The sequence below is a fragment of the Sinocyclocheilus anshuiensis genome, unplaced genomic scaffold, assembly GCF_001515605.1.
Source record: "Sinocyclocheilus anshuiensis isolate Anshui unplaced genomic scaffold, SAMN03320099.WGS_v1.1 scaffold990, whole genome shotgun sequence".
NCBI classification, from domain to species: Eukaryota; Metazoa; Chordata; class Actinopteri; order Cypriniformes; family Cyprinidae; genus Sinocyclocheilus; species Sinocyclocheilus anshuiensis.
Window position 1 is genome coordinate 1,478,446 of NW_015539926.1, and position 23,743 is coordinate 1,502,188.

Here is a 23,743-nt window from a genome sequence, read left to right on the forward strand (position 1 = left end):
ACAGGTAAATGCCATTAATCGCTGTTTCCCATGTTCGTGGAGAAAATATTTTTACATGGTTTTTAAAAAATGCCAGGTAGCTGGTGTTTTGTATGCGTTTTGCCAATCAGTGTACACTTATGTCACTGATAGTTCCTATAGAACCGTTTTAGACCCTGCTCTGAAGTAGGAGCTAATTTAGTGTCTTCAAACGTTTCTAGAACTGAAAGCCCCTATTATTTGTGTCGGGTTGTTCCAAACCTGTGCGACTTTCGTCTGTGAAACAAAAAAGCTATTCTGAAAAATGTCTCAATGTTTTGTGTCCATATAATGAAAGTCAGTGGGGTCCAAATGTTGACTTTCAGTGTGGATAAAAAAAAATGGTTAAAACATTCTTCAATATCAACTCGTGTTCAAAAATGGAATGGAAATCATACAGATACACTGTAACATGTTTTTGCATTTAAAAACGCAAAACGCAGGACAATGAAAAGGAAAATGCAAGGTCTTGAGACATGCATTTTAAATCGTTGAACTTATTATAACTTGAGTCCCGCATTTTTAGAGCACTAGAGTATGTTTTAATTCAAAAACAAAAGAAAAGCAGCTCCAAAACTGCCTGTTTGTGTGAACAGCCTTTAAAGGCTGGAATACACTGCACAACTTTTGCCCCGATTTGCAGTCTGGAGGAGTCGACGCTAGTTGCTGAAAGTCAGAACCAGCCTGCAGATATTGGGCAGTCGGAGTTGACATTTCACAGAAACATTTGTCATGCATCTCCTAGCAACAAGGCACATGTTTCTACGTGAGTTTGTTGTGTTTGGAATAACTTCAAAGTCTGGTAGTGTGTGATCATCAGTCCTTTAGTGTATAATGCCCAGTTGTCTTCTGCAACCCTAGTGTTTTCAAATCTGTTTAGGATTTAAACGTTGTACAGGAGCATTCCAGCCTTTACAGTACATTGCACTCATCTGTCTCACCAAGCTTTTCTTTCCAATTTCAGATGGAAACCAATAAGAATCGTTCTCCCCCTCTCCAAATAACACCCTATAAAGTCCTACACCCGGCCAGAGCTGAGATGGATGTTTGCATTTAATAATAGCCTCCCCCTGTTCCCCCTGATAAACCAGCCATCCAACAAAAAAAAAAAAAAGAGCTGGGAGCCGTTGAGGGAGGGTGAGACAGATAGATGAGTTGGAGCACTCTGCTGTAGCCCTGCATTAGCCATGACTAAATATTTACAGTCCAGCCAAAGGCCAGGAACAGGTGAGGGCAGGGATGGGTGGGAGAACGAGTCCCAAACAAACACAAAAAACCCATATGGACTTTAGAGAATGGACAGGGCGATAGTGAGATGGTACATAGTAGGGAATGACAGAGAAAAGGATACACCAGAGTTTTCAAGTTCTGATCAGAAGGAAAGGAACTACAAAACAGCCAGATGGTTGCCAAGTAACAGGGCAGCACCACAGATAAGGTCCCTTTTAACATTATAGCTGCCATGCGTACACGGAGCACTTATGTCAATGGCGAGATTTAGCAGGTGAGAGAGAGAGGAAGTGCCTGCAAATGAGTGAGAAAGAATGGTGTGACCATGTATTTAGGTGTTCTGGCTCCAACTCAGTGAGCGGGAAGGCCAGTAGGGGTCAGGGCATTTCTACACACTATCTCAAGCCGGCTCACTCTAGATCCCGAAAGAAGACAACGTCAGGGAAGAACAAATAAAAAAAATTGAACGAATTGCCAGTTACAGGCTCCTTCCCTCCTCCAGCTCCCTCGGGCTCAACAGGTTAATGTGCATCTCTATGGAGATTCAGCGGGCCACTCTAAGCTCTCAATCAGGTAGGAATGAGGAAGCACTTTAGAGAGCACCTCCATCCACTTTTACCCTAATGAGCTTCAGCACAGACCAAAACAACATCATGCTGGTTCCCAGGCTTCTCTCTGAGAAGAGCGTACCTCAAATGGATTCCTTTTATTTTTTTTTTAAATAAACAGAGATAGAACAAATTGCGATTCAGGGAAAGATTAAGATGAATTACATGAATTGAACTGAATGCAATATTGAAAAGACCCTCCATGTGTAATTTTTGAAAAATAATTATGTCAGCCAATTTATAATAGCCTATGTTTGTAGGCTTCCGTGCACAATTAATAAGAGTCCATGAAAAAAGAAAAAGCTGGGAAATATTAGGAGAGAACTTTTAGATTTATTAGTATGCAACTTATTAAAAAGAAAAAAATTCAGTCATGGTAGACGTCATATGTAATTTGAAAGGAATGAAAATGAGGATGTGGAAGATCGAAAAAAAACAACAGCAACAACATGGGCAACTAAGGACCTCAAAGTCAACAAGAAATAATGTTTACAACCCTTTCTACATCTGTACTATGATGCATTTCAGAATGAAATGAACTTGACTGGATCAGCTAAAGTGGTCTCAATATGGCAGATGGTTAAAAAAACAAGAAAGGTTGGTGACGTCAGCTGAAAGTCACTTGAAAGCAAGGATGAAAACATGTTTTCTTTGGAATAATGCATACTAGGGATGCACAACACAGCAGTACCAAACTGGTTAGTTTTATTATTAAATCGTTTTTTCTTTTCAGTCCATATATGTACATGCCTAAATTCATATTTAGCATTGAAAACTACTTTTTGTTGATGGTGATAAATAATTTCGCTCAAAAACAAAATCACGAATATTAATCACAGTTGTTTTCACTTGAGAAATGTTTTTTTTTTTTTCGATTTCATCAGTATTATTGCACTTTCACGAAAGCTCTAGAAAAAAACACTAGGAAGAAAATGTATCCATCCAAGTTAAAAATTCTGACTGAGGATTTCAACTCCTTACATCTGGCAACCGCAAGCATTAAAACTAGTTGAGGCTCATCATCAATGCAAGACAACAAAAATGTCAAATAAAAATAAAAAGTTTCAGGATAAATAACCAGCAAGCCAATATTGTAGACGACTATGCTTAATCGCGAGAAGCATAAAATTGTGATCACAATTAAAATGATTAATCGTGCAGCACTAAGTAATTCCTGTGCCCCGTTATTGTTATTGTCTATAACAGGAAAATATACATTGTTATTAGCGAGAATTTTATTATATGTGCATCACAAAATTCACAAAAAAATGTTAATTCTATGTTGACTTTAAGACAGTAGACCATAGCAAAACAAATGAAACATGGATGGCATTTACCCTGACTAAGGTCTGCTCACCTGGTCCAGCAGGTGGGGAGCTGACAGTCATACCCTGTAAGCTTCCATTCCTGAGGAGGGATGGGGACTTCTGAATCCCCAGACTGCTGCTACCAGCACCCACTGCTCCCACACCTCCGGTACTGCTGACTGCACTCCCACGGCAGGCCATAGTGCTCAAGGAGGATGGCGAGGGGGAAGTGGATGAGGGCATTGTGGAGCCATGCTCTCCCGTATCAGTGGTTTTACTGTCCTGGGTAGTGAAGCACGGTCCATACCGGTTCCTCCAGTTCCCTCTCTTCTTCTTCTTCACGCCATCCTCGCCAGTAGATGAAGATGATGTTGCAGAGGAAGAGGACGAGGAGGGCTGGGGTCGTTTGTAGCCTGCTGAGGCCAGGCCTCCCAGCTCTCCGGCCGGGTGACAGTTTTCGTAATGCTTGCTTGAGCTTGAGCTTTGGGGGAGGGACACCATGCCGAAGGTGTTGAGAGCCACCATGCCTTCAGAGGCTGTGCTTTCTGCACCACCCTTCATGTGGCAACGGCTAAAGGATGGAGGTGTGTACGAGTCGCCAGCCCTAAGGCTGGGATCAGAGAAGCTGAGGAAATCAGATGTGGGCTGAACCACAGACCCACTAGTGGCTGATTTACTGCTGCTGCTGCCTAATAAAAGACCTGCAAGAGAAAAAGGAAGACAAAGATGAAAGCGCACCTTAATATCACAACCACATTAACAAAGAGACAGCATAAACCACCAGAGAGGTGGCATGTGGTCATAAAACTAAGACCTTTTGCAGCCACAATTTTGTAAATACACACAAACACACAGCACAGCTGGAATGCTAAACTGGACAACAGCAGAACAATCATCTTTACTAAGAGCTTGTAACACTGTAGCACATAAACCAATCAATTTTAGTGCAAAATAGTTCAAAACTTCTGCCTTATTATACACTATCATCAAAAATATGGGTTCAGTTTTTTAATATATTTGAAATGTGACTTATTCCTGTAATGGCAAAGCTTTTCAGCCATTACTCCAGCCTTAAGTTCTACATGATCGTTCAGAAATCATTTTAATATGCTAATTTGGTGTCAAAGAAACATTTCTTATTATTATAAACGGTGAAAACAGTTGTGATGTACTTTTTGTGAAATCCATGATACATACTCAAGATTCTTTAATAATTAGAAAGTTCTAAAGATCAGCTTTCATTTGAATTAGAACTCTTTTAGAACATTAAAAATGTCTTTTAGTCAATTTGATGAATCCTTGCTGATTATTAGTATTAATTTTAGTGCCGTGAAGCGATTAATCGCATCCAAAATAAAAGTTTTTGTTTACATAATATATGTGTGTACTGTGTATATTTATTATGTATATATAAATACACATGCATGTATATATTTAAGAAAAAAATGTTACGTTTATATATTAAATATATTTATACATGACAAATTATATGAATATAAATGTATACATGTAAATATAAAAAAAAATGCTCTATGTGTGTATTTATATATACATAATAAATATACACAATACACACACATATATTATGTAAACAAAAACTTTTATTTTGGATGCGATTAATCACGAGTAATAATTTGACAGCACTAATTAATTTCCTAAAAAAATCTGACTGACCATAAACATTTGAATGGCTGTGTACCGTACCAATTTCAATTATCATGTGAATAACTATATCAGTTGTCCAAAATTTCCAAGTACTGATTGAAGGTCTTTTTTTTTTTTTGTCCTGATCTGTTAACTTATTCAAAAATACAACGACTTGGCTTGAAAATAACATTTAAGATATGTACAGATATGAATATGAAATACGGTGCGCACATGCTTCAGCTGAAAATTATACAGAAATGTTCATTTCCAGAAACATGCATACAAACATTTTTAAGAACTCAGCACGTTTTAAATTAGATTTGAAAAAGATTCTCCTTTCCTTATCAAGGACCCTCTTATTTATCATTGACAATGAATACAATTTAAAATTATTCTACGAAAAAACCCAAAAAGGCTGGCTTACATCTCTACAAAACCAGAAAATAATCTACAGAACCTGAAATCAAGCAATGCCATCATCCTCCACTCCTAGGTGGGCCAGTTAAACTTGCAGGAAGCCAAACAATCAGGTAGGCTATGTAGGCAGGCAAGAAGGGTGACCCAGATCTAGGTGTTCATTCGAACCCTCCCCTCAGGTCCTTTAACCAAAGCCAGAGAAACAACTCCGACATGCATGTTTTTACAGCTGTGGCAGGAGGCTGCTGAGGCTTTACTTCCCAATTTTACTACACGGTCTATCCCTTGAGCCTCCCGCTAACATTAAAACACGCACAGAGCTTGCATGCCAGTTAACACGTCTCGAAGATAAAGCAATGTCACACAAACAGCTGCCATAACCAATAGATAAGCAGCATTCTTATCGCTGGATCCTAGATTAAACACTGCTATAAATTTCCTGCCATTTCTCTCTGAAGACAAGCAAAAAATGTGTGAAAAAGAGCTGAATATCAAGATCTTTTGCCTGCATCAATGAGAGGAGCTTTAATTACATTATTACCAAAACCAGGAAAAACTAACACAAAGTGTTAAAATATGCAGCCAATTAGCTTGTTAAATTCAGACACAAAAATATTAAGTAAAGTTATGGCTAAGAGGTTAGAAGGTACACTATCAAATTTAATAGGAGAGGATCAAAATGGTTTTATACAACGTAGGCAAACATTTCACAATCTTCGAAGAGTCCTAAATATTCTTTATGAACAGAGGGGTGAACGAGATACTGCTCTACTATCATTGGACGCCGAAAAGGCCTTTGATCGGGTTGAATGATCTTATTTGTTTGATATATTGGTCAGATTTGGTTTTGGTGAAAGGTACTGTAGGTGGGTTAGATTACTTTATAATAGTTCTACAGCAGAAGTGTTGACAAATAATATTGTTTCAAAACCATTTAGCGTATCAAGAGGGTGTAGACAAGGTTCTCCTCTTTTTGCCATCTCCATCGAGCCTTTTGCAATAGCAGTAAAAAAAACATGTGGAATTAACAGGCATTAAGATTGGACAGATAGAACCTAAAATTGCGTTATTCGCTGATGATGTCATTCTTTTCCTAAAGCATCTTGATACATCAATACCTGCTTTATTAGATCTTATCAGTACATTTGGCAAAAATTCTGGATACAAGATTAACAATTCTAAAAGTTCTATTCTATATCTAAATGAGATTGACAGACAGCAACCTAGTAATTGTGTTGCAATCTTCAATATAGTTGACCGTTTTACATACTTGGGTATAAAAATTGTACCAAAACTAGGAGATGTTGTGCAAGTAAATTATGATCCACTTCTTGAAAGTGTTAGTAGCTATATAGAAAGATGGATGTCCTTACCCATATCTTTAATTGGTCGAATAAATATTTTGAAAATGAATATTTTGTCAAAATTTTTATATTTATTCCAGAACATTCCTCTGCCTTCCCATAAACCTCTATTTTAACGACTTAAAAAATGTCCACTAAATTCATTTGGAATAACAGATGTTCCAGACTCCGTCTGACACTTCTATATTTGCCATATGATAGATGAGATCTACAGTGTCCTAATTTTCATTGGTATTATTGGGCTGTGCAACTTAGAACAATTATGTTTTATTTTTTATCTCAGGACTGCCCGTCTTGGGTGGATATGGAATCGGCTCCATTAATTCTGGCCTGCCTTTAAATTTGTGTTTATATTCATCAGAATTGAAAGATCTTAAAAAAATTGTTTCCAATCCTATAGTTATAAATATGATTGCCGTATGGTTTGATGTGAAAAAATATTTAGGTGCCTTCTACCATTTATCTTGTTTTAGTCCCATTTGGGGCAATGAAAAATTTAAACCAGCACTGTAAAAAATGACAGTGAATTTAACGGTAAAAGACTGTAAAAATGCTACAGTAAAAACCTGTTAAATGGTTAACGGTAAATTCCCCTACTATATACGGTGAAAAACTGTATTGGACATTACATGTATTGGACATTAATTTTACGGTAGTATACAATTTTTGGAAGTGAAAAAGACCGTATAATTTACAGTGAATAACCGTAAATTGACATTCCCAGAATTCCCTGCGTTACATTTCAAATTTTTTTTTTGTTGAAATAACTGTTTCTTCTTATCAGTTTTATATATTAGGGTTGTGCGTTACACCTAATGTTGTTAAATGAATGTTTATTGCATTATTTCAGTTTCATGTGTGTTACCATGATGGTGTTTGCAACCACAGCTGCCGGTTTTTTACCATAAATTTTACGGAATTTTTTTACAGTGAGGCAGATTAGACACAGGTTTCAAGATTTGGGCTGACAAGGGCATTCGAAAGATAGCAGATCTATATGTTAACAATACTCTTATGTCATTTGAGGAAATAGTTAATACATACAATATTCCTACAAAACATTTCTTTATTTACAAATAAGAAATTTTATCCTCAAATCACAAAATAATTCCCTCGATATGCCATCTATTTTGTAAAAAGAAGCGACAAGAAATTGTTTTAGTAAAGGTTTAATTTCTTCATTATATAATATGCTGGTGTCAGGATCAAAGGACTCTTCAAATCACTAACAATGAACACACGACTGAAACTGCTACAATATAAGTGGTTGATGAGGATTTACATAACTCCAGTTGTATTGCATAAATATAATGAAAATATCCCAGACACTAGCTGCGTTTACATGGACCCTACTAATCCGATCGTAATAGGACTAGAAGCACAATCAGAATAAAAAAGTCACATGTAAACAAGTCAATCGGATTGAATTGGTCAGATCCGACTAAAATTTCGATCGGATTGTAAGGGGCGGTTTATTCCTTTTGTAATCCGAGCGAGAGGACATGTAAACCTCTAAAACAGAATGAATTAATTCAGATGGAAGCAAAAAGTGTCCATGTAAACGTACCTACTTGCTTAAGATGCAGTGACTTTAAAGGAACGCTATACCACTGTATATGGGAGTGTGAAGAAGTTAGGAATTTTTGGAAAGATGTGAAAGGAATGATAGAAAAGATCCTTGATGTTAACATACCACTGTCGCCTTTAATCTTTTTATTTCATTTATATTTTAAGGAGATCAAGTTAAAAAAAGACGGAGTATATATTTATAAATATATGTATTCTTCAAGCGAAAAGATCCTTGATGCTAATATACCACTGTCACCTTTAATCTTTTTATTTCATTTATATCCTAAGGAGATCAAGTTAAAAAAGACGGACTATATATTTTTAAATATATGTATTCTTCAAGCGTAACGGCTTATTTCTTTAAAGTATATATGCACCAAATATAGGACGATGGCTGAAAAAAAAAAATTGTAAAAAATATGTTAATGGAAAAAATTACTTGTATATTAAGAGATAAATACAAAATTTTTGATGGAGTTTGGAGACCTTTCAAATTGTTTTTAAAATGTGGTGGAGTTGGAAATGTGTTGATAGACTAAAAAAAGAGGTGATATTGTATATTAACGTAAAATACTGAGAAGCCCTTTTTTTATTATTATTATTTTGTGTGTGTGTGTGTGTTACATGGAAATTTATTTGTACACGTGTATTGTTAAAATGCAATAAAAAGAAATATAAAAAAAAGAAAAAAGAAAAAGAGCTGAATTTAAGCAAGTGACCCAGAGATCAACATAAACCATGTCTGAAAGAATATTAGATTTTATCTGCCTTTCTTATATCAACAACAACAAGACTCAAATATTCTGCATTATAAAAAGCTTTCCATATTACTATAGCTCCCTGCTACTGTCAAACACAAAGGGCTCAATTTAATAAAAGATTGCTGATATTACAATCTCTCATATACTTGGAATATTACATCAGGGCAGCGGAACAGAACAGTCGAGTGGCTCACCGACCCTGGGTCTATGTCGGGTGTTGTCACAAGAGCCCATACAATATGACATACTCCCAGGCAGAAGATTAGTCTCCATAGTTAATCACCACCATCTTTTGATCTCATTGCGCTCTGCTGAGAAAACACAGTGTTATTTCTTCTTCCAGGGTTCCTTGAAGTTTGCCTGTAACTCCAGCAAGGAGGCCCCTGCCGTACTCTGACACATTAATGATTAGTCAGAATTTTCCAGACATGACCTCTGCTTCAATCCCTCCATCACGGCTTGATAGCAGAAAGGAAGGGAAAATGCTTCTCCTCTGACTCCCAAACCTCCCTCATAACACACAGAAACACTCAAACACACACACAGGAGACGCCACCCACGGCACAAACGGCTCGGAAAGACTCGCCGCTCCACATTGCAGCAGCAGCCAGTCAGACGACAGCCTTATCACACACACACGCCAAGCTTACGGCTTCTGGCTTCCATCCAGCCCTGTCACAACAGACTCACTCAAATGTCACACAAAGGAAGTCGACACGAGACTTGAATCTGGCAGCTCAATTTGGGAACATGCTAATTCATTTCTGAAGTGAAGTTGGCATGTCTGGAAGTCTCACCTTGCTGAAATGGACTGGTTGAGGAGGGAGCTGTGGATGACGTCGCTGTGGTGACCACAGGGCCGTGGGGTTTGCCCGGCACGGACTTACGGCCCCTGGAGCCAGAGCTCGAGCTGGTGCTGTGACTGCTGGACTTCTTGCTTTTGCCATCCGAGCTCTTGCCATCAGAGAGGCTGCCATCCTTGGAGCTGGAACTGGAGTGAGACGGAACTTCCTGGAAGTTGGCAGTGGTGAAACGACCTCCGCTGTCGTCCAATCGCTTCTGAGTAGAGGAGATTGAGGAGACACTTCCACCACTGCTGCTGTTGTAGCTCTGTGGCCAAAAAGGGAAAGGCACACATGGACAAAAATGCTTAGAGTGCATTTTGTAAAATAATGTAATGACAAAAAAGTAAAAAGAAATTAAATGAATATTGAAAAAAAAGAAATAAATAAAATTAATAGAAATTATAAATAAAATAAAAACAAATTCTCATGCATTTATCATAGTCTAACTCACCTTCTCAGAGGTCACCATCAGTGCTGGTACCAGGGAAGGTGACAGTTCCAAAGATTTTTTGTGCTTTGGTTTGTGGCGATCTCTTTCTTTATGTTTCTGTGATGAAACGACACAAACAAAAACATTAATGAAGATGGTTCCGCAAATGCTTTAAAGCCAGTACAGCTTGGGAAGGACTTTAGCCTACAGTGCCATTTCTGAAACAAAGAGGCAGAAAGATGAGAAACTCAAAAAGGTGAAACAATGAAAGTTTCATTCTGAACGAGTCAATCATTTGCATGCATTCAAACCCAGCAAGGATAGTCACTTGTGCTGTCCATAAAGATCTTCATGTAAAGAAAAAGAAAGGGTTTTCCTGTAGATGGGTAAGGTTTCACATTGCAGGCCTGACCAGAGTCTACAGCTGCTTAATTTACACCCCAGTCTAGTGCTGCGCTCCACACAGTTCTATTTGCGCCCGAGAAACGGGAGCGTGAACAAATTTACACCTCGCGCTCCAATAGAACACCTCCAACCTCTCCGTTTCTGTTCTTAAGAGTGCGGCTGTAAAAATATGCAGTGATCCTGAACCATTCCTAAAGAATATTTACACATTCTCCACTGGAGCGATATACAAACGTCTATCGTTTTTTAGCCACTTCCTGTCATCTTCCAACCATTGTCTCAGTTAGAATTGACAATTATTCTGAACATGATAACGGTTTATGCTACTTCTCAGTGCAAGTGGCAGTGACAATTCCAGAGGCCCTCAGGCTCAAGTTATTCAATGAAAATGAAAATGAGCTTCCGCTTCCTCTACACCATTTGCAATTTTCCTGCATATACTATTTTAAATGCCATTTTCTGAGAATGGGAAAATCATACACATTTGAAATGAAGGTTTTGAATAAGCACCCTGGCAATTTTTTTAAGTGGGTGGAAAATATTGTATTTGTATTGAATACTCAATGCTATTGGTTTTCATCTACAACCTACAGATCCAATGCTAATTTTAAATGGATGCTAAGACAAGAATCCAAGTCTTAATTAACATTGTTCCTAAAGGTGTTGACAGGGCGGGCGTTATTGTGAGAAAAAAAAAATCATGTCACTACTTGGCTGTGTTTATGAATGGAAAAAAGAAAAATACACAACATAACATTCATCTTATTTCCATCAAATAAATAAATTGAAAGTCTAAATATGCAGACCCTTACGTAATGACAAAACGCAGGTATGAACTGCTGTTTACTGGTCTAATTAAAATTCTGACACAAACGTCTTGCAAGAGTTTGACATAAGACGACAGACAGCTATCTTAATTATACAAAGATGAATAGTTCAGTTAGAGGTGAGTGCAAAAGAGAGAGAACAAAAAGCCAAGACATTTATCATAATTCATCAATGCCTTCAGCAGATTAGTGAAATGTAGCAAATCTCTTTCAGGATGAACAAAGAAATTACTCCTGAGGCTTCGGGCTAAGTATTAAAATTCAACTACGGAAATGAATAAATATAATAAATCTTAAAATAAAATAAAAAAAAGTTTAAATACAAAAGAAGAAAACTAATCATCCAGAAAACAAAGCAAAAAACCCAAACAGATCAGAATTCAAGATATGTGAGGCAGGAGGAGGAAGAGAGATTGAAAACATCATTTTATTCCCACATGCCGCTCTCGACTGCCTCTCAGAACACATCTGAACTAGCTGCAAATTGAGAAGCTTTTAGCCTCTATTGTTGTTTGGCCCTGGGGTTTGGAATTAGCTAGGTATACATCTGAGCCCCCCGACCTTTGACCTGGGAATGTGGAGAATCAGGATGAACAAAGAAATTACTCCTGAGGCTTCGGGCTAAGTATTAAAATTCAACTACGGAAATGAATAAATATAATAAATCTTAAAATAAAATAAAAAAAAGTTTAAATACAAAAGAAGAAAACTAATCATCCAGAAAACAAAGCAAAAAACCCAAACAGATCAGAATTCAAGATATGTGAGGCAGGAGGAGGAAGAGAGATTGAAAACATCATTTTATTCCCACATGCCGCTCTCGACTGCCTCTCAGAACACATCTGAACTAGCTGCAAATTGAGAAGCTTTTAGCCTCTATTGTTGTTTGGCCCTGGGGTTTGGAATTAGCTAGGTATACATCTGAGCCCACCGACCTTTGACCTGGGAATGTGGAGTAGGGGGGATGGGCCCCCTTTGCTAATGCAAATCAGGCATCGTAACAATAGCCATGGTGGAGCACAGAGCACTCCACAACACCATCTTCAAGAATACGGCTCCAACCCGAATCATTGTTTATGTCAACCCCTCTCAATGCAGAATAAGGCGAAGAAGTTAAATATCAGAATAATTCTGGGAGAAACGGCTTTAAATGGCATCTCATATTTAATTTTTCGCTGACCTAGATTACACAGGCTGCACAGTCGGTCTTTGAGCAGCTTAACAGAGCACCATCCACTCCATTTTGGTATGCATTTCCAATGCAAACTCATTCAAACCAATTCAAATAATTAGTGAATTTGTGTCAAATAACCAACAGCCTCGATGAATGACCTCCACTCCCCGCTGTAAGTGTTCAACTGACTATTGAGAGCTTTCAGATTCACATTTAAATACATGAATGGAATACAATTCCTTAAATGGAGTCTAATACTTTACATTACATTAAAATGTGATTCATAATGACTGAAATGGTTTTAGCCTAATTGTTTTGTTATACAAAATACAATAGCAAAATAATACAAATATATTATATATATATAAACAAAAAAATGCATGTGTGATTCCACACTTTACAATTGATTCGTGACTTAATATATAAGCTGGTAAGCTTGCAGAATAGCAAAAAAAATTATCACGTTTCAAAAGAATTTAAATTTTTTTACATTTCAAGGGGATTTAAAAAAAGACATAAAATGTCATAAAATTCCCTTTATTTAAAATAAAACAATATCACTAGAAAATAATAATAAATAATAATAATTAAGCAGAATTATTAAATGATGAGTATATTAAATAAATAGTAAATATATGAAAATAAATAAACGTAAATTCTTCCAACAAACGTCAAAAACGGAAAAATGCGACGACGCATTTAAAGAAACATTTAATCAACATTGAGAGCCATTTTAATGACCCGGTTCGTATAGAACAAATCAGGCAAGCTATCGCTGATTAAGATGGCTGCACAGAGGCTGAGTGTTTGAAATATGTGGGATCTGCTAGGGACAGGCAGAAATTTATCAGTGACGTTGGATAGATGTGACGAGCTCCTCCGCACATTTCACACTATGAGGTCTGCTGGATTAGTATTTCAGATACCACCGTTATTACAGCAAGAAGAGAAAAATAGAGGCAGAGGCACAATCAAACATGTTTTCCACGCAGTACAGATCATTTTCTGCTGGTACGTACACATTTACTGATATGAGGCCATGTTACAGGGCCTACGCTTAATTGAATTAGATGGGAAGGCGAACAGGGCTAATAATGCTACATGTTTCATTCGGTATGGCTGCGTATAGAAAATTAGTGGAACAAATTACTACACTACCTATCAATACTGATTAAACGTACTCTGTGGAACTAATGGCCATGACGGATGCTTTTCTATGAATACAGCACTCTTTATGTTGATCATTTGTGGCAGCACCAAAATACTAATCACTTTGAGTGATAAAAGACACTCTTCTCCCTCCCGTGGCTTTAAAAGCTTTGTGGGATATGAAAAGTGTGCGTGTGAGGGGCGGCACAGGGTGACGGTGGCTCATGTGATTTAAATAAAACTAATCACAGCGGTGCATATTTCGGACAAACAAGAGTTTTGGCTTTGTGCGTTTACCTCATAGTCTGAAGTCATGAGGAGGGGGGCATCAATCACACATGGCAGGAAGTGAGGTAGATCTGGAGGCTGCCTTACCTTCTTTTCCTTGTCATGGTGCTTATCCAAAGAGTGAGTGGAAGAATCACTTAAGTTTTGAGCCCTACTACCACGGCCTTTGCTCCTTCTCTAAAAGGTGAAAGAGGAACTTCGAGTTGCCATTTAAAGTCTGTCCAATTATCTTTTTTTCCTATTTCCTACTTCTGTCTTTTTTTTTTGTGGCAACACTGAAAATAGCCCTTACTGAGACAAAGGAAACCGATAGAAGACAATAACGGAAGGAAAGAATGAAAAAGACAGTGTCATGATGACCAATCAGGATATTCTTGTATTTTGAGAAGCTACTCTGTCAAAAAGCAACTTACATGAGAATATTTGTTCGTTTTTTTGTAACAGAATGGCAGCATCCAAGGGCTATTTTACTTACAGGAATATAGTTTGGGAAAGCCAAAGTTTAATTTCTCTATTAAAAAAAATACAAATCAACAATATTTTCTTACCAACAGAAACAGCTGATATATATAAAAATGCGCATTCAAACTGACATTTAAACTGACCAACTTCACATATATTCTCACAACACAATTCTTCCTAATATTTTTCTCCATTTATTTAAAAAAAAATCTTAGTAAAATATGCCTCATTTCTTTTGAAGTCAACGGTATCTAATGCTCCTATTGTCAACAAATGCCACATAAAAACCTCAGGTCACAGAATGGTCTTTGTTTACCAGCAGCCCACTGAAACAAAGGCCTACATGGAAAAGTCAGGGGTTAGTAGCCAGCTATTGAACTATTAATCCAAGAGACTGTGCTGATGCTGTCAGTCCATTGACATGGTGACAGGGAGACATGGTACATCCTGCAGAAACATCATGCTGTCATGTACAATAGTGCAATCACCACAATGGATGACAACAAACAAAACGAGCAATGTGCTGTCACTTTATTCTGACAAAACAACAAAATGGGAGATGGCAAAAAAAATTTCTTGAAACATATATTTATATATCTTAATTATATTTATATAAATGAACACTACCGTTTAAAAGCTTGTAGTACCAGTAGCCCCCCCCCCCCATTTAAAATTTTGTAATGGCAAAGCTGAATTTTCTTTAGTGTCACATGATCCTTCAGAAATCGTCCTAATTTGCTGATTTGGTGCTCAAGAAACATTTTTGCACTGATTAATATTTTAGTCCAAACTGTGATATTGTTTCAGCATTCTGACGAACAGTAATAAAACAGCATTTATTTGAAACCGAAATCTTTTGTAACATAAAACGTCTTCACTGTCAATTGAAATGCACCCAATTCTGAAAGTATACATTTTTCAACTTTTGAAAGGTAGTGTACATGTATAAGTTTTTAAATCATGATGATATAAATATATATTTATATATAAGCCAACAAAGATGCTAAAAAGCCCAAATAAAACCATGAAAAAAAAAACGGTAAAATATGAATGAATACATAAAATCACAACAGTAACACAAGAAAAAAAGACATGAAATACTCTGACTCCAGCATCTATCACCAGAAACCAGAGTAGTCATAAATGCCTGAATGAAATAAAACGGTGTATACATAAACATCACTATCGCTCCATCCTCAACTCATTACAATCCCCTATGAGAACATCACAAAGCGCTGGCCCTGCCTCCAGCCCCTTACTCAGAAGACCTGTAGAGGACTAGCAGTATCTTAGAAGCCTTTGTTGAGTGGGAGGATAGACACACACACACATACACAGCACAAATCTGAGAAGCAGCAGGGGGCTGTGGCTCTAAAGCTCAGTGTAGCTCTAGGGCTGGAGTGAGTAAAACCCCTTGCCACACACGCACGCGCACGCATACACGCACACAAACGCCCAAGCCCAGGAGTACACAGAGGACCAAGCGAAGCTGGACAGAAAACCACAGGCTGTTATGCTGTCACTGAGAGCTGCCACTGGGCAGTCCGTGTATCTCTCTGAAACCTTAGCCCTCTTTTTCTGAGAGGGGCATTAAGACAGAGTGAAGGGGGAAATACAGGAAAGGGGGGGATGATGGGAAGGAGAGGAAAGGAGAGCCACAGACAAAGGTCCAGTGAGTTGCTGTTGATTGTCAACGAGATTAAGGGGTTAAAGGGTTTGAGGGAGATCGAGGTGGGGGCGGCAGGGGCCGCTGGGGGCTTATGCCACAGCTCAGCTTTCAGCAGCTGTAATTGGACGAGGAGTGCGAGACATTCGAGAAATGAGAGATATTTCCAGATGAGGGAGTGTCTTTTTCTGCGTTCACGTGCGATTCTGGATGTGCAAGAACAGCTTGAACGATGATGACATGGTCACAATGAAGCGCTCGACATGATTCATGTACTGGCCAATGTAAAAAATCGGTAGCTTGAGTGCTTCGGAAATGCACTAGAGACATGAAGTATACCTCAATATATGAAGCACTAATGGCAAAAGACACAAACCATGACCAGCAAATACTAACTCACTTTTAAAACACATAACTTATGGGAAAAACAACACATACTCTCCTGTTCTGAGGAGTCTGGGATCTGTAAGATTTTTTTTTACGTTTTTGAAAGAACCAGGCTGCATTTATTTAATCCAAACACAGTAAAAACAGTAACAGTGAAATGTTATTACAATTTCATATAATTGCTTTCTATTTTAATGTATTTTAAAATATTATTTATTCTTGTGATGCAAAACTGAATTTTTAGAAGCCAGTACTCAGAATGCAGTGTATCGTGATCTTTCAGAAATCTTTCTTGCGTGTTGATTTGGTTCTCAAGAAACATTTATTATTGTTAATTACAGTTGAAAAAAGTTTCAATTTGAAACTCAAAAAAAGTTGAAAGTTGAAATTCAAGTTTCAAAAAAAGTATTAATGCTTAATATTTTCATGGAATCTGTAATGTTTTTTTTTTTCAGGATTCTTTGAGGAAAAGAAAGAATAGAATAGAAAAAAAAACAGCATTTGCTGCAATTGCTGAATAAAAGCATTAAACTATTTTTTTTTTAAATCATACCGATCCCAATCTTTTTGAACACTAGTGCATCTACCTGCACATCATCTTGAAAACCACTTAAAAGATACCATACAGATTTCCTGTACGGCAACTTTTATTTATATTCAGCCTGGATGTTATTAACGCCTTAATTTCAAATGACAGAATTTCTCCAATATCATCGACCAAAAGCATAAACTGTGGGATCCACAACAGCGGTGCTTTGTGACAGGGTGATACAGATAGTACAGTAAAGTTTAGAAAAAACAGATTCTTACTAGTTTGCTGTAATGGTACTTGCAGTATCCACAGTATTTCACATTATCAGCATCTGAGCCTTGTTCTTCACACAATAACCCAGCAAACTGAGCGCTATATTCAAAGAGAGAAAAAGCAACTTTAAAAAGACTATAGATTACAATTACAGTAATTGTTTAAACTATTTTTATACAATTAAAGGGGTCTCAAATCAATTGAAGTCTGAAGTCTGTTGTATTTAACATTTCTATTCCTATCCATTTAACAGATGGCATAATTAAGGACATTAACATGCTCATGAGGACGTATAGCTGGAATATTAAGGCTCTGCAACTCACCATGTGACATGAAAGGCCTGTCGGCAGCCATGTTTGTTGCATGTCATGCAGGCTCCAGTAGCAGCTTTGCTCTCACGACCCTGTTCCTCACAGATATAGCATGTCTAGATAGAAAAAAAACAGTCACTGAAGTGATTCTTCACATACAGAAAGCAGTTATTATGGTATATAATGCATTGTTGCACGGCCCACAGCTTGTTTAGCGTGAAGGCTCTACCAATTTAACAAGTCTCTCAGAAGCCGCCCTTCCCAGCGCCTCGATTATTAGGCAAGTGATAACCATGCCATTTTAAATTGGCTCACAGTGAGGACTCAATTACCAACAGAGCTGAATCTATTTTATCCCAGATTTTAAACCCACTATTTCAAGCACGAGATTAAACTTGGCTCCTTAGTCCTGCGAGTCATCAGACACAGTACTGAATCCAAATCATAACACTAACTGATTGTATTTACTTATCTACTGCATTGAAGGGCATCCATAGAAAACAAAACATAATTAGGTTTTCAAATAAAAAATGAAAGAATGGTGTCATGATGGCATAACCCATTAGTACTTGATTGAACATTGTTTTCTTTACCCTCACGGTTGAGCGAAAAATTTTTAAGCTAACATCTAAACATTTGGACTTTGCAATTAGTCTTGAGTTACAGTGATGAGCAGGACTCCAACCAGTAGTATTATAAACCTATACCTGCAAGTATTTAATAAACAAATTAATATTCACTCATGACTTAATACTTTTTTTCTTAGGCTTGGAACTGACAACTTAAAAAAAAAAAAACATTCTCTGATATTTGATGAATAAGAATATCCAATGACAAATAAATATGGTTGGTTCTTTTAATTTCGGACCGTGAGTGTAAACTCCCATAACATGGATCTCAGTTTTCATTCATTCAGCTTTGGTGCAGAATTAATAGCAACATTCTATGTTTATCTAAGATTGATAAATGTAGCACTTGGTCCCTTAAGAAAACACATTCACAGTATAGACTTAAACTCCTTACATGCATACCGTTTACATTGCTGTGCTGATTTATGAGGCTCTTATGTTGAGCCTTTGTTTTCCCATTGATATCCAGACTATCAGCATGTGTCTTTCAGTGGTTAGAGAACTTACCTTATTATAACGTTCATGAGGGACAGACTGAAGCACGATGGGCTCCATGGTGGATACGTTGGCGAACTCCACTTCTGGGATGTAAAGAGCACAAACCACATGGGCCCAACCTAAACAAGACACATGACAAATGATCAGTAGATGTTAAATGAAGTGGCTAAGGTTGAATTATTTTTTTATTTCTATGCAAACCTGCTGTAAAGATGGAACTGGGTTTAACAGTATATAAAATGTAAAAAAAAAAAAAAAAAAAAAAAAAAAAAAAAAAAAGGCACCCATGCATGAAGCTGTGTTATTTTAGAATACCATAGGAATACCATTTTATACTATTGAATCAGTTTTTATTTTTATTTTCATTTTAATTTTAGTTAAAGTTTTAGTAATTATGTTGTGTTTTTGTCATTTTTTTAAAACATGTCTATATATATTTTTTATTTTTATTTTATTTTTTTTATTTTTTTTTTTACAAATTACTTAAATATAACTTTGTAGTTTTTCAATTTAAAAAAATCAAGTAATATTTTAAATTATTAATAAAATTATTTAAATTATTTTTGTTGTTGTTCTTACTTATTTTTAATAATATGATTTTCTATTAAAATCAAGATGTTAAAAAGATGGATAATGCCAAATAGGAGGCTCTTATATTCAACACATTTTCTGTCTTTCTGTTTTCAAATTTATTCGAGACCATGGTCATTTGTTTGCTCATAGTCGTGCCTATGGGGCACGCCTGGCTTCCTCCACAGTGTGAAAAACACTTATTAAAGCATGTGGGCTGAGTGTGACCGCAAAGACGAAACACCCAGGACTGGAAGAGGCAGAGGCATATTCTCTCCTGCCTAGCGTCTAGACCAAGTGTTGAACCATAGGGTGTCATCATAAGCACAATACATAAATATTATATCATAATTTCAGGCTACTACTAAACCTTATCTCCCACATCAGCTGTCTTTTAACCACAAAACCCCCAAACTGTGAGGATTTAGATTTAATAACCATATTCTGCAATATGTTTGTTAGAGGTGAGCAGATGCTACTGATATCAAGTTGAAATGAACCTAAAAGAAGTGAACAAATGAGTTTTGTTTATCCAGCTTAAGGGCAAAATAACAGGCCTAAACTTAAAGGTGAACCCATGAACTGTCTTTGACCCCAGCCTAAAGGGACAGGGAGGTGGGTTTTGTTGTTTTGAAGTCCCTCCAAGAATCCAGCAGAAGCCTATAAAACCAGGCAATAAAACCCAAGCACACCCCAAAGAACTTCTAAACCCCTCAGAGACAGAAGGGTGGCAAACGTAAAAAGAGAATGATTTGCCAAAGATGTCTTTAGCTGAGCATAAAGTACTCAAATAATCTTGTTCTTCAAATTCTAGTTAGACAGAATAACTGTAAACTTTTGGACTAAAGCAACAATAAAAAAAAAAACCCTGAAAGGTTATACCAGGGAGGCAAAAACTGGTCTGAAGGCTCCACGTGAAGGAGGATGCGTTTTTCAGTTTTTATTTTCCTTACATGTGTTTCAACACATGTTGTTAGGCCAGGTATATTCCCTGCTCAAGTGTTTTCATTTGGGATTATTCTTGTGTTTGCATAACTTAACAGAAGCAACACCTGTAAAAACCTCTCCATGTGCTGGTCTGGTCACTGCTGCTGAGTTTCACTCCTCAGTTGGCCGAAATGTATAGATATCTTAAAAGCAAATCACGAATACCTACATCTCACTACTGGGATCATTGGTGGTCCAAACAAATACTTCCTACAATTTATGTTTCAGAAATCTTCACTCCTACTCATAAATAATGGCAAATCATGGAATGTTTATGACGAATAATTTCAAAAGCCTTTTCAAATTCAGGCCAAAAAAAAAAAAAGAAGGAGATTACACGGTCTGAAACAGCTAAACTGTAAGCCTGGGGCAATGATGTTTCCCTCATGGCCATTAAACAGCTCACCACCCCTAAAGATGGGGCATGGTCCCGCAGCTGTGTCCCATGCCATGTTTACAGTCTCTGAGCTGCCCTTGCCGTGAACCCGGAGCATGAAGAAGAGGAGACTCCTCTCAGCCCCACAATGACCCCGCTGAGACCGCCCACCCATAAAAACAAGGTGAGAGAGATAAACACGGACACTTCCTAACCCCCTTTGCTCAACTGCTTAAAAAAAAAAAAAAAAAAGCAGATAAAATCTACAAATTATGTGCCAAAAATTACGTAAAACTTTTGGCTTGTTCAAAAGGAGTTTAGATGCATTTTAGAAAAAGAAACATTAAAAAATACATCTGAACTCTGCATTTATTCATTGCAATATTTTCCTGAAATCCAAATTAAATTACGTTTAGGTGAGACATATGAAGATATTTTTTACTAATTAACAGCTTATCGAAGAGATACGGTAATAAACCCTTTTGACAGCAACATTTCAGTGATAATTAAAACTGCCAGAGGATAGCAGTGAAATACTGCATACAAGAGAAAATCAATTCACTTCATTGTTGTTGTTTTTTTACTATGACTTTCATTAGAGGCGTAAAAATAGAAAGGTGCCATCCTCATCAGAGCATATGTTCTTCTCAAGAGCTTCCATCATTTTATCACCTCACAATAAAAACTGGGCTGACTTACCCCATTTGAAAACAATGACAATTTACTTACTGTGGAGGTAATACTAATTTAACCCTACAAATGTTTTTTTCTTCAAAGATTTTATTAAATAATTGGTCTATTAAACACACTCAATCATCAAAAAATTAAAGCAAAATATAAAGCATTACAAAACCGTGCACAGCGCCATATGTGTTACCAATGGCTGCCATCATGTCTAACATCATTTACGCTACAGGCCTACATTTAGCAAATGAGTGACTGCAGTCTATTCTCGTCAACGACATTTAGAGTAGGCCTAATGCTAGAGATGTTTTTCCTCAGCAAGTGCAAAATAAAAACAGACAGTCTTACCTCCATTATCTGTTCGTTTCAGTGCTCCGTCTTTGTGGGGACACAGCTCGCACCTCTGTGAAAAGAAGAGAAATACATGAATCCACTATCCATCCAACCATCTGTGGGCCAGACACAAGCTCTGAGGGCTTTCAGGAACTCTACTTTTGACATGGACATCAAACTAAAGCAGAGTTTAAGGGTTAGACATCATTTTTTCCTCTTTAAACTAGAGAACAGAGGATCTTGGCAAAACTGATCAATGAAACAGCAGACAAGAGCCTTTGATAGTTGACTGGAGCTGGAAAACATCCCTGAAGAGCTGCTTCTATATTCAAGGATAAAATAGGATCTGTTCTGCTATAGGAGAAAAACAGGTTTAGACAACATTTTTTTGAAACAAATGACAGGACAAGAAAATAAATCCCTGTGAATATAAGATGAATGATGGAATAAAGACAGCTACTACCCGTTTTGAACAACAAAAACAATAGATGTGGTTGAAAGTGTCCTAAAGGAATGGGCACTGACACATGGTCTATTACACATGCATAAATACTATGACATTTCACTCATCTGTAAATCCTTGAACAGGGTTAGATATTTGGGCATAACATCGTGCTTGGAACCATGCCGTTACTTGCCACATACCACTATGTTCAAAGTTTTTAAGCTTCTGCTCAGTCTGCAGTCCTCCTCCTCTTTGTTACAGGTGGTGGACAGTCCTTCTCCTTCAGGGGTCTGCCAGCTCGGCTTTCTCCCCCTCCACCCTTTAATCTTTGGGAATGAAGTGGCAGAGCAGGGCACAAATGGGTAAAAATGGGCTCATTTTTAGTAAGTGGAGGAATGAGGACAAATGCAGAAATTTGGTTTCATAATTATGCTTTGGGAAAAGGCTTAGTTTTAAAAGTGCTCCAGTAAGCTATGGTTTTCACAAATCTTGGTTAGAAGTGGCAAAAAGGCCACAAAAATATTACACGTGACAAACTTGTGGATAAAAATAGGGAAGTCCTGTTTCTTTTCAGAATGAGAGCAAATAGCATTGAAAATGTTTCTAACCTCATAAAAGGCGTTATGTGAGATGCCTTGTTTTGGCACGAATCCAGATATTTCAACAAAAATGGCCACATAATGGGTTGTGTAACAAGTTTCCCCTTCTTGTGACCCACTATTCTTTTGCTCTAAACTGCCACTTAGGTTTCATGGCTACCTGACAGCTCACGCAAGTCACATGCACAGCCATCAAATCGCAGAGCTCTCAAAGGAAACTGCTGTAACTGCCAACACAACTTTGCCTATCCTAATCATTCATGTTTCCTTTACCCCAACCACCATCTTCTATTAATAAATACAAGAATGGCATTTATTTTAAGCTACAGCATGTTTTAAGAAACAGGGGCATTATGTAGGACACTAACATTGACTACAACATTATAAACATGTAGCAAAAGATTCAAACAAATAAAGGTGTTTCCTCAAATATGGCAGTTTTAAAAATGAACAAATTTTTTTTCATTGTGCTACAAGGATATTGAATTTAAACATGGTCTTATTTACTGTATACTAGGGATGGGCCGATTACCGGTTTCAAGGTATACCGCGATTTGAAAATCGTTAACACAGGCCAGAGACACTGAAGGCGGACACACAGAAAAATACTGTAGCAGGCAGATCACTCACTGTATATGATGCACGAACTATTGGAAGAAAATCCTCAATATTGATTTGGGGATTTATATGAATGTGTTTCTGAGGGGAACTGACTGTCTTTAGAAAAGTTTAGATGGTATTTTCTTTTCATCTCGTCTCTGTATAATTCACATTAAAGTAGTGTTGCAGCGCAGCGCTGTCAGAGAGTGAATATGCGTCTCATTCAGAGCTTCTGCTGTTTGTTTTGTTCAGGCATGTAGTATAATTTCACAAAGCTAGTCAGAACATTCTGTTTTGCTAAAAATTAGGTTATTATTAAATCAAATTATGTATATGAAATGATATAAATAAA

The 23,743-nt window shown here is 37.2% G+C and overlaps 1 protein-coding gene across 5 annotated transcripts in view; it reads right to left on the minus strand.

Moving 5' to 3' along the window:
- Positions 1-23,743, minus strand: part of LOC107686703 (protein AF-10-like) — a 47,166-nt gene that overhangs the window by 17,811 nt on the left and 5,612 nt on the right. For 4 of the 5 annotated variants that reach the window (XM_016483804.1, XM_016483803.1, XM_016483802.1 and 1 more), the window contains exons 3-10: positions 22,393-22,518; positions 21,763-21,817; positions 18,807-18,916; positions 17,683-17,786; positions 17,365-17,458; positions 10,218-10,313; positions 9,719-10,031; positions 3,214-3,864 (exon numbers count right to left, since the gene is read on the minus strand). In XM_016483804.1, coding sequence (XP_016339290.1) covers positions 3,214-3,864; positions 9,719-10,031; positions 10,218-10,313; positions 17,365-17,458; positions 17,683-17,786; positions 18,807-18,916; positions 21,763-21,817; positions 22,393-22,518 — 1,549 coding nt within the window. The remainder of the gene's footprint in view (positions 1-3,213; positions 3,865-9,718; positions 10,032-10,217; positions 10,314-17,364; positions 17,459-17,682; positions 17,787-18,806; positions 18,917-21,762; positions 21,818-22,392; positions 22,519-23,743) is intronic. The other variant, XM_016483805.1, reaches the window with a different exon arrangement.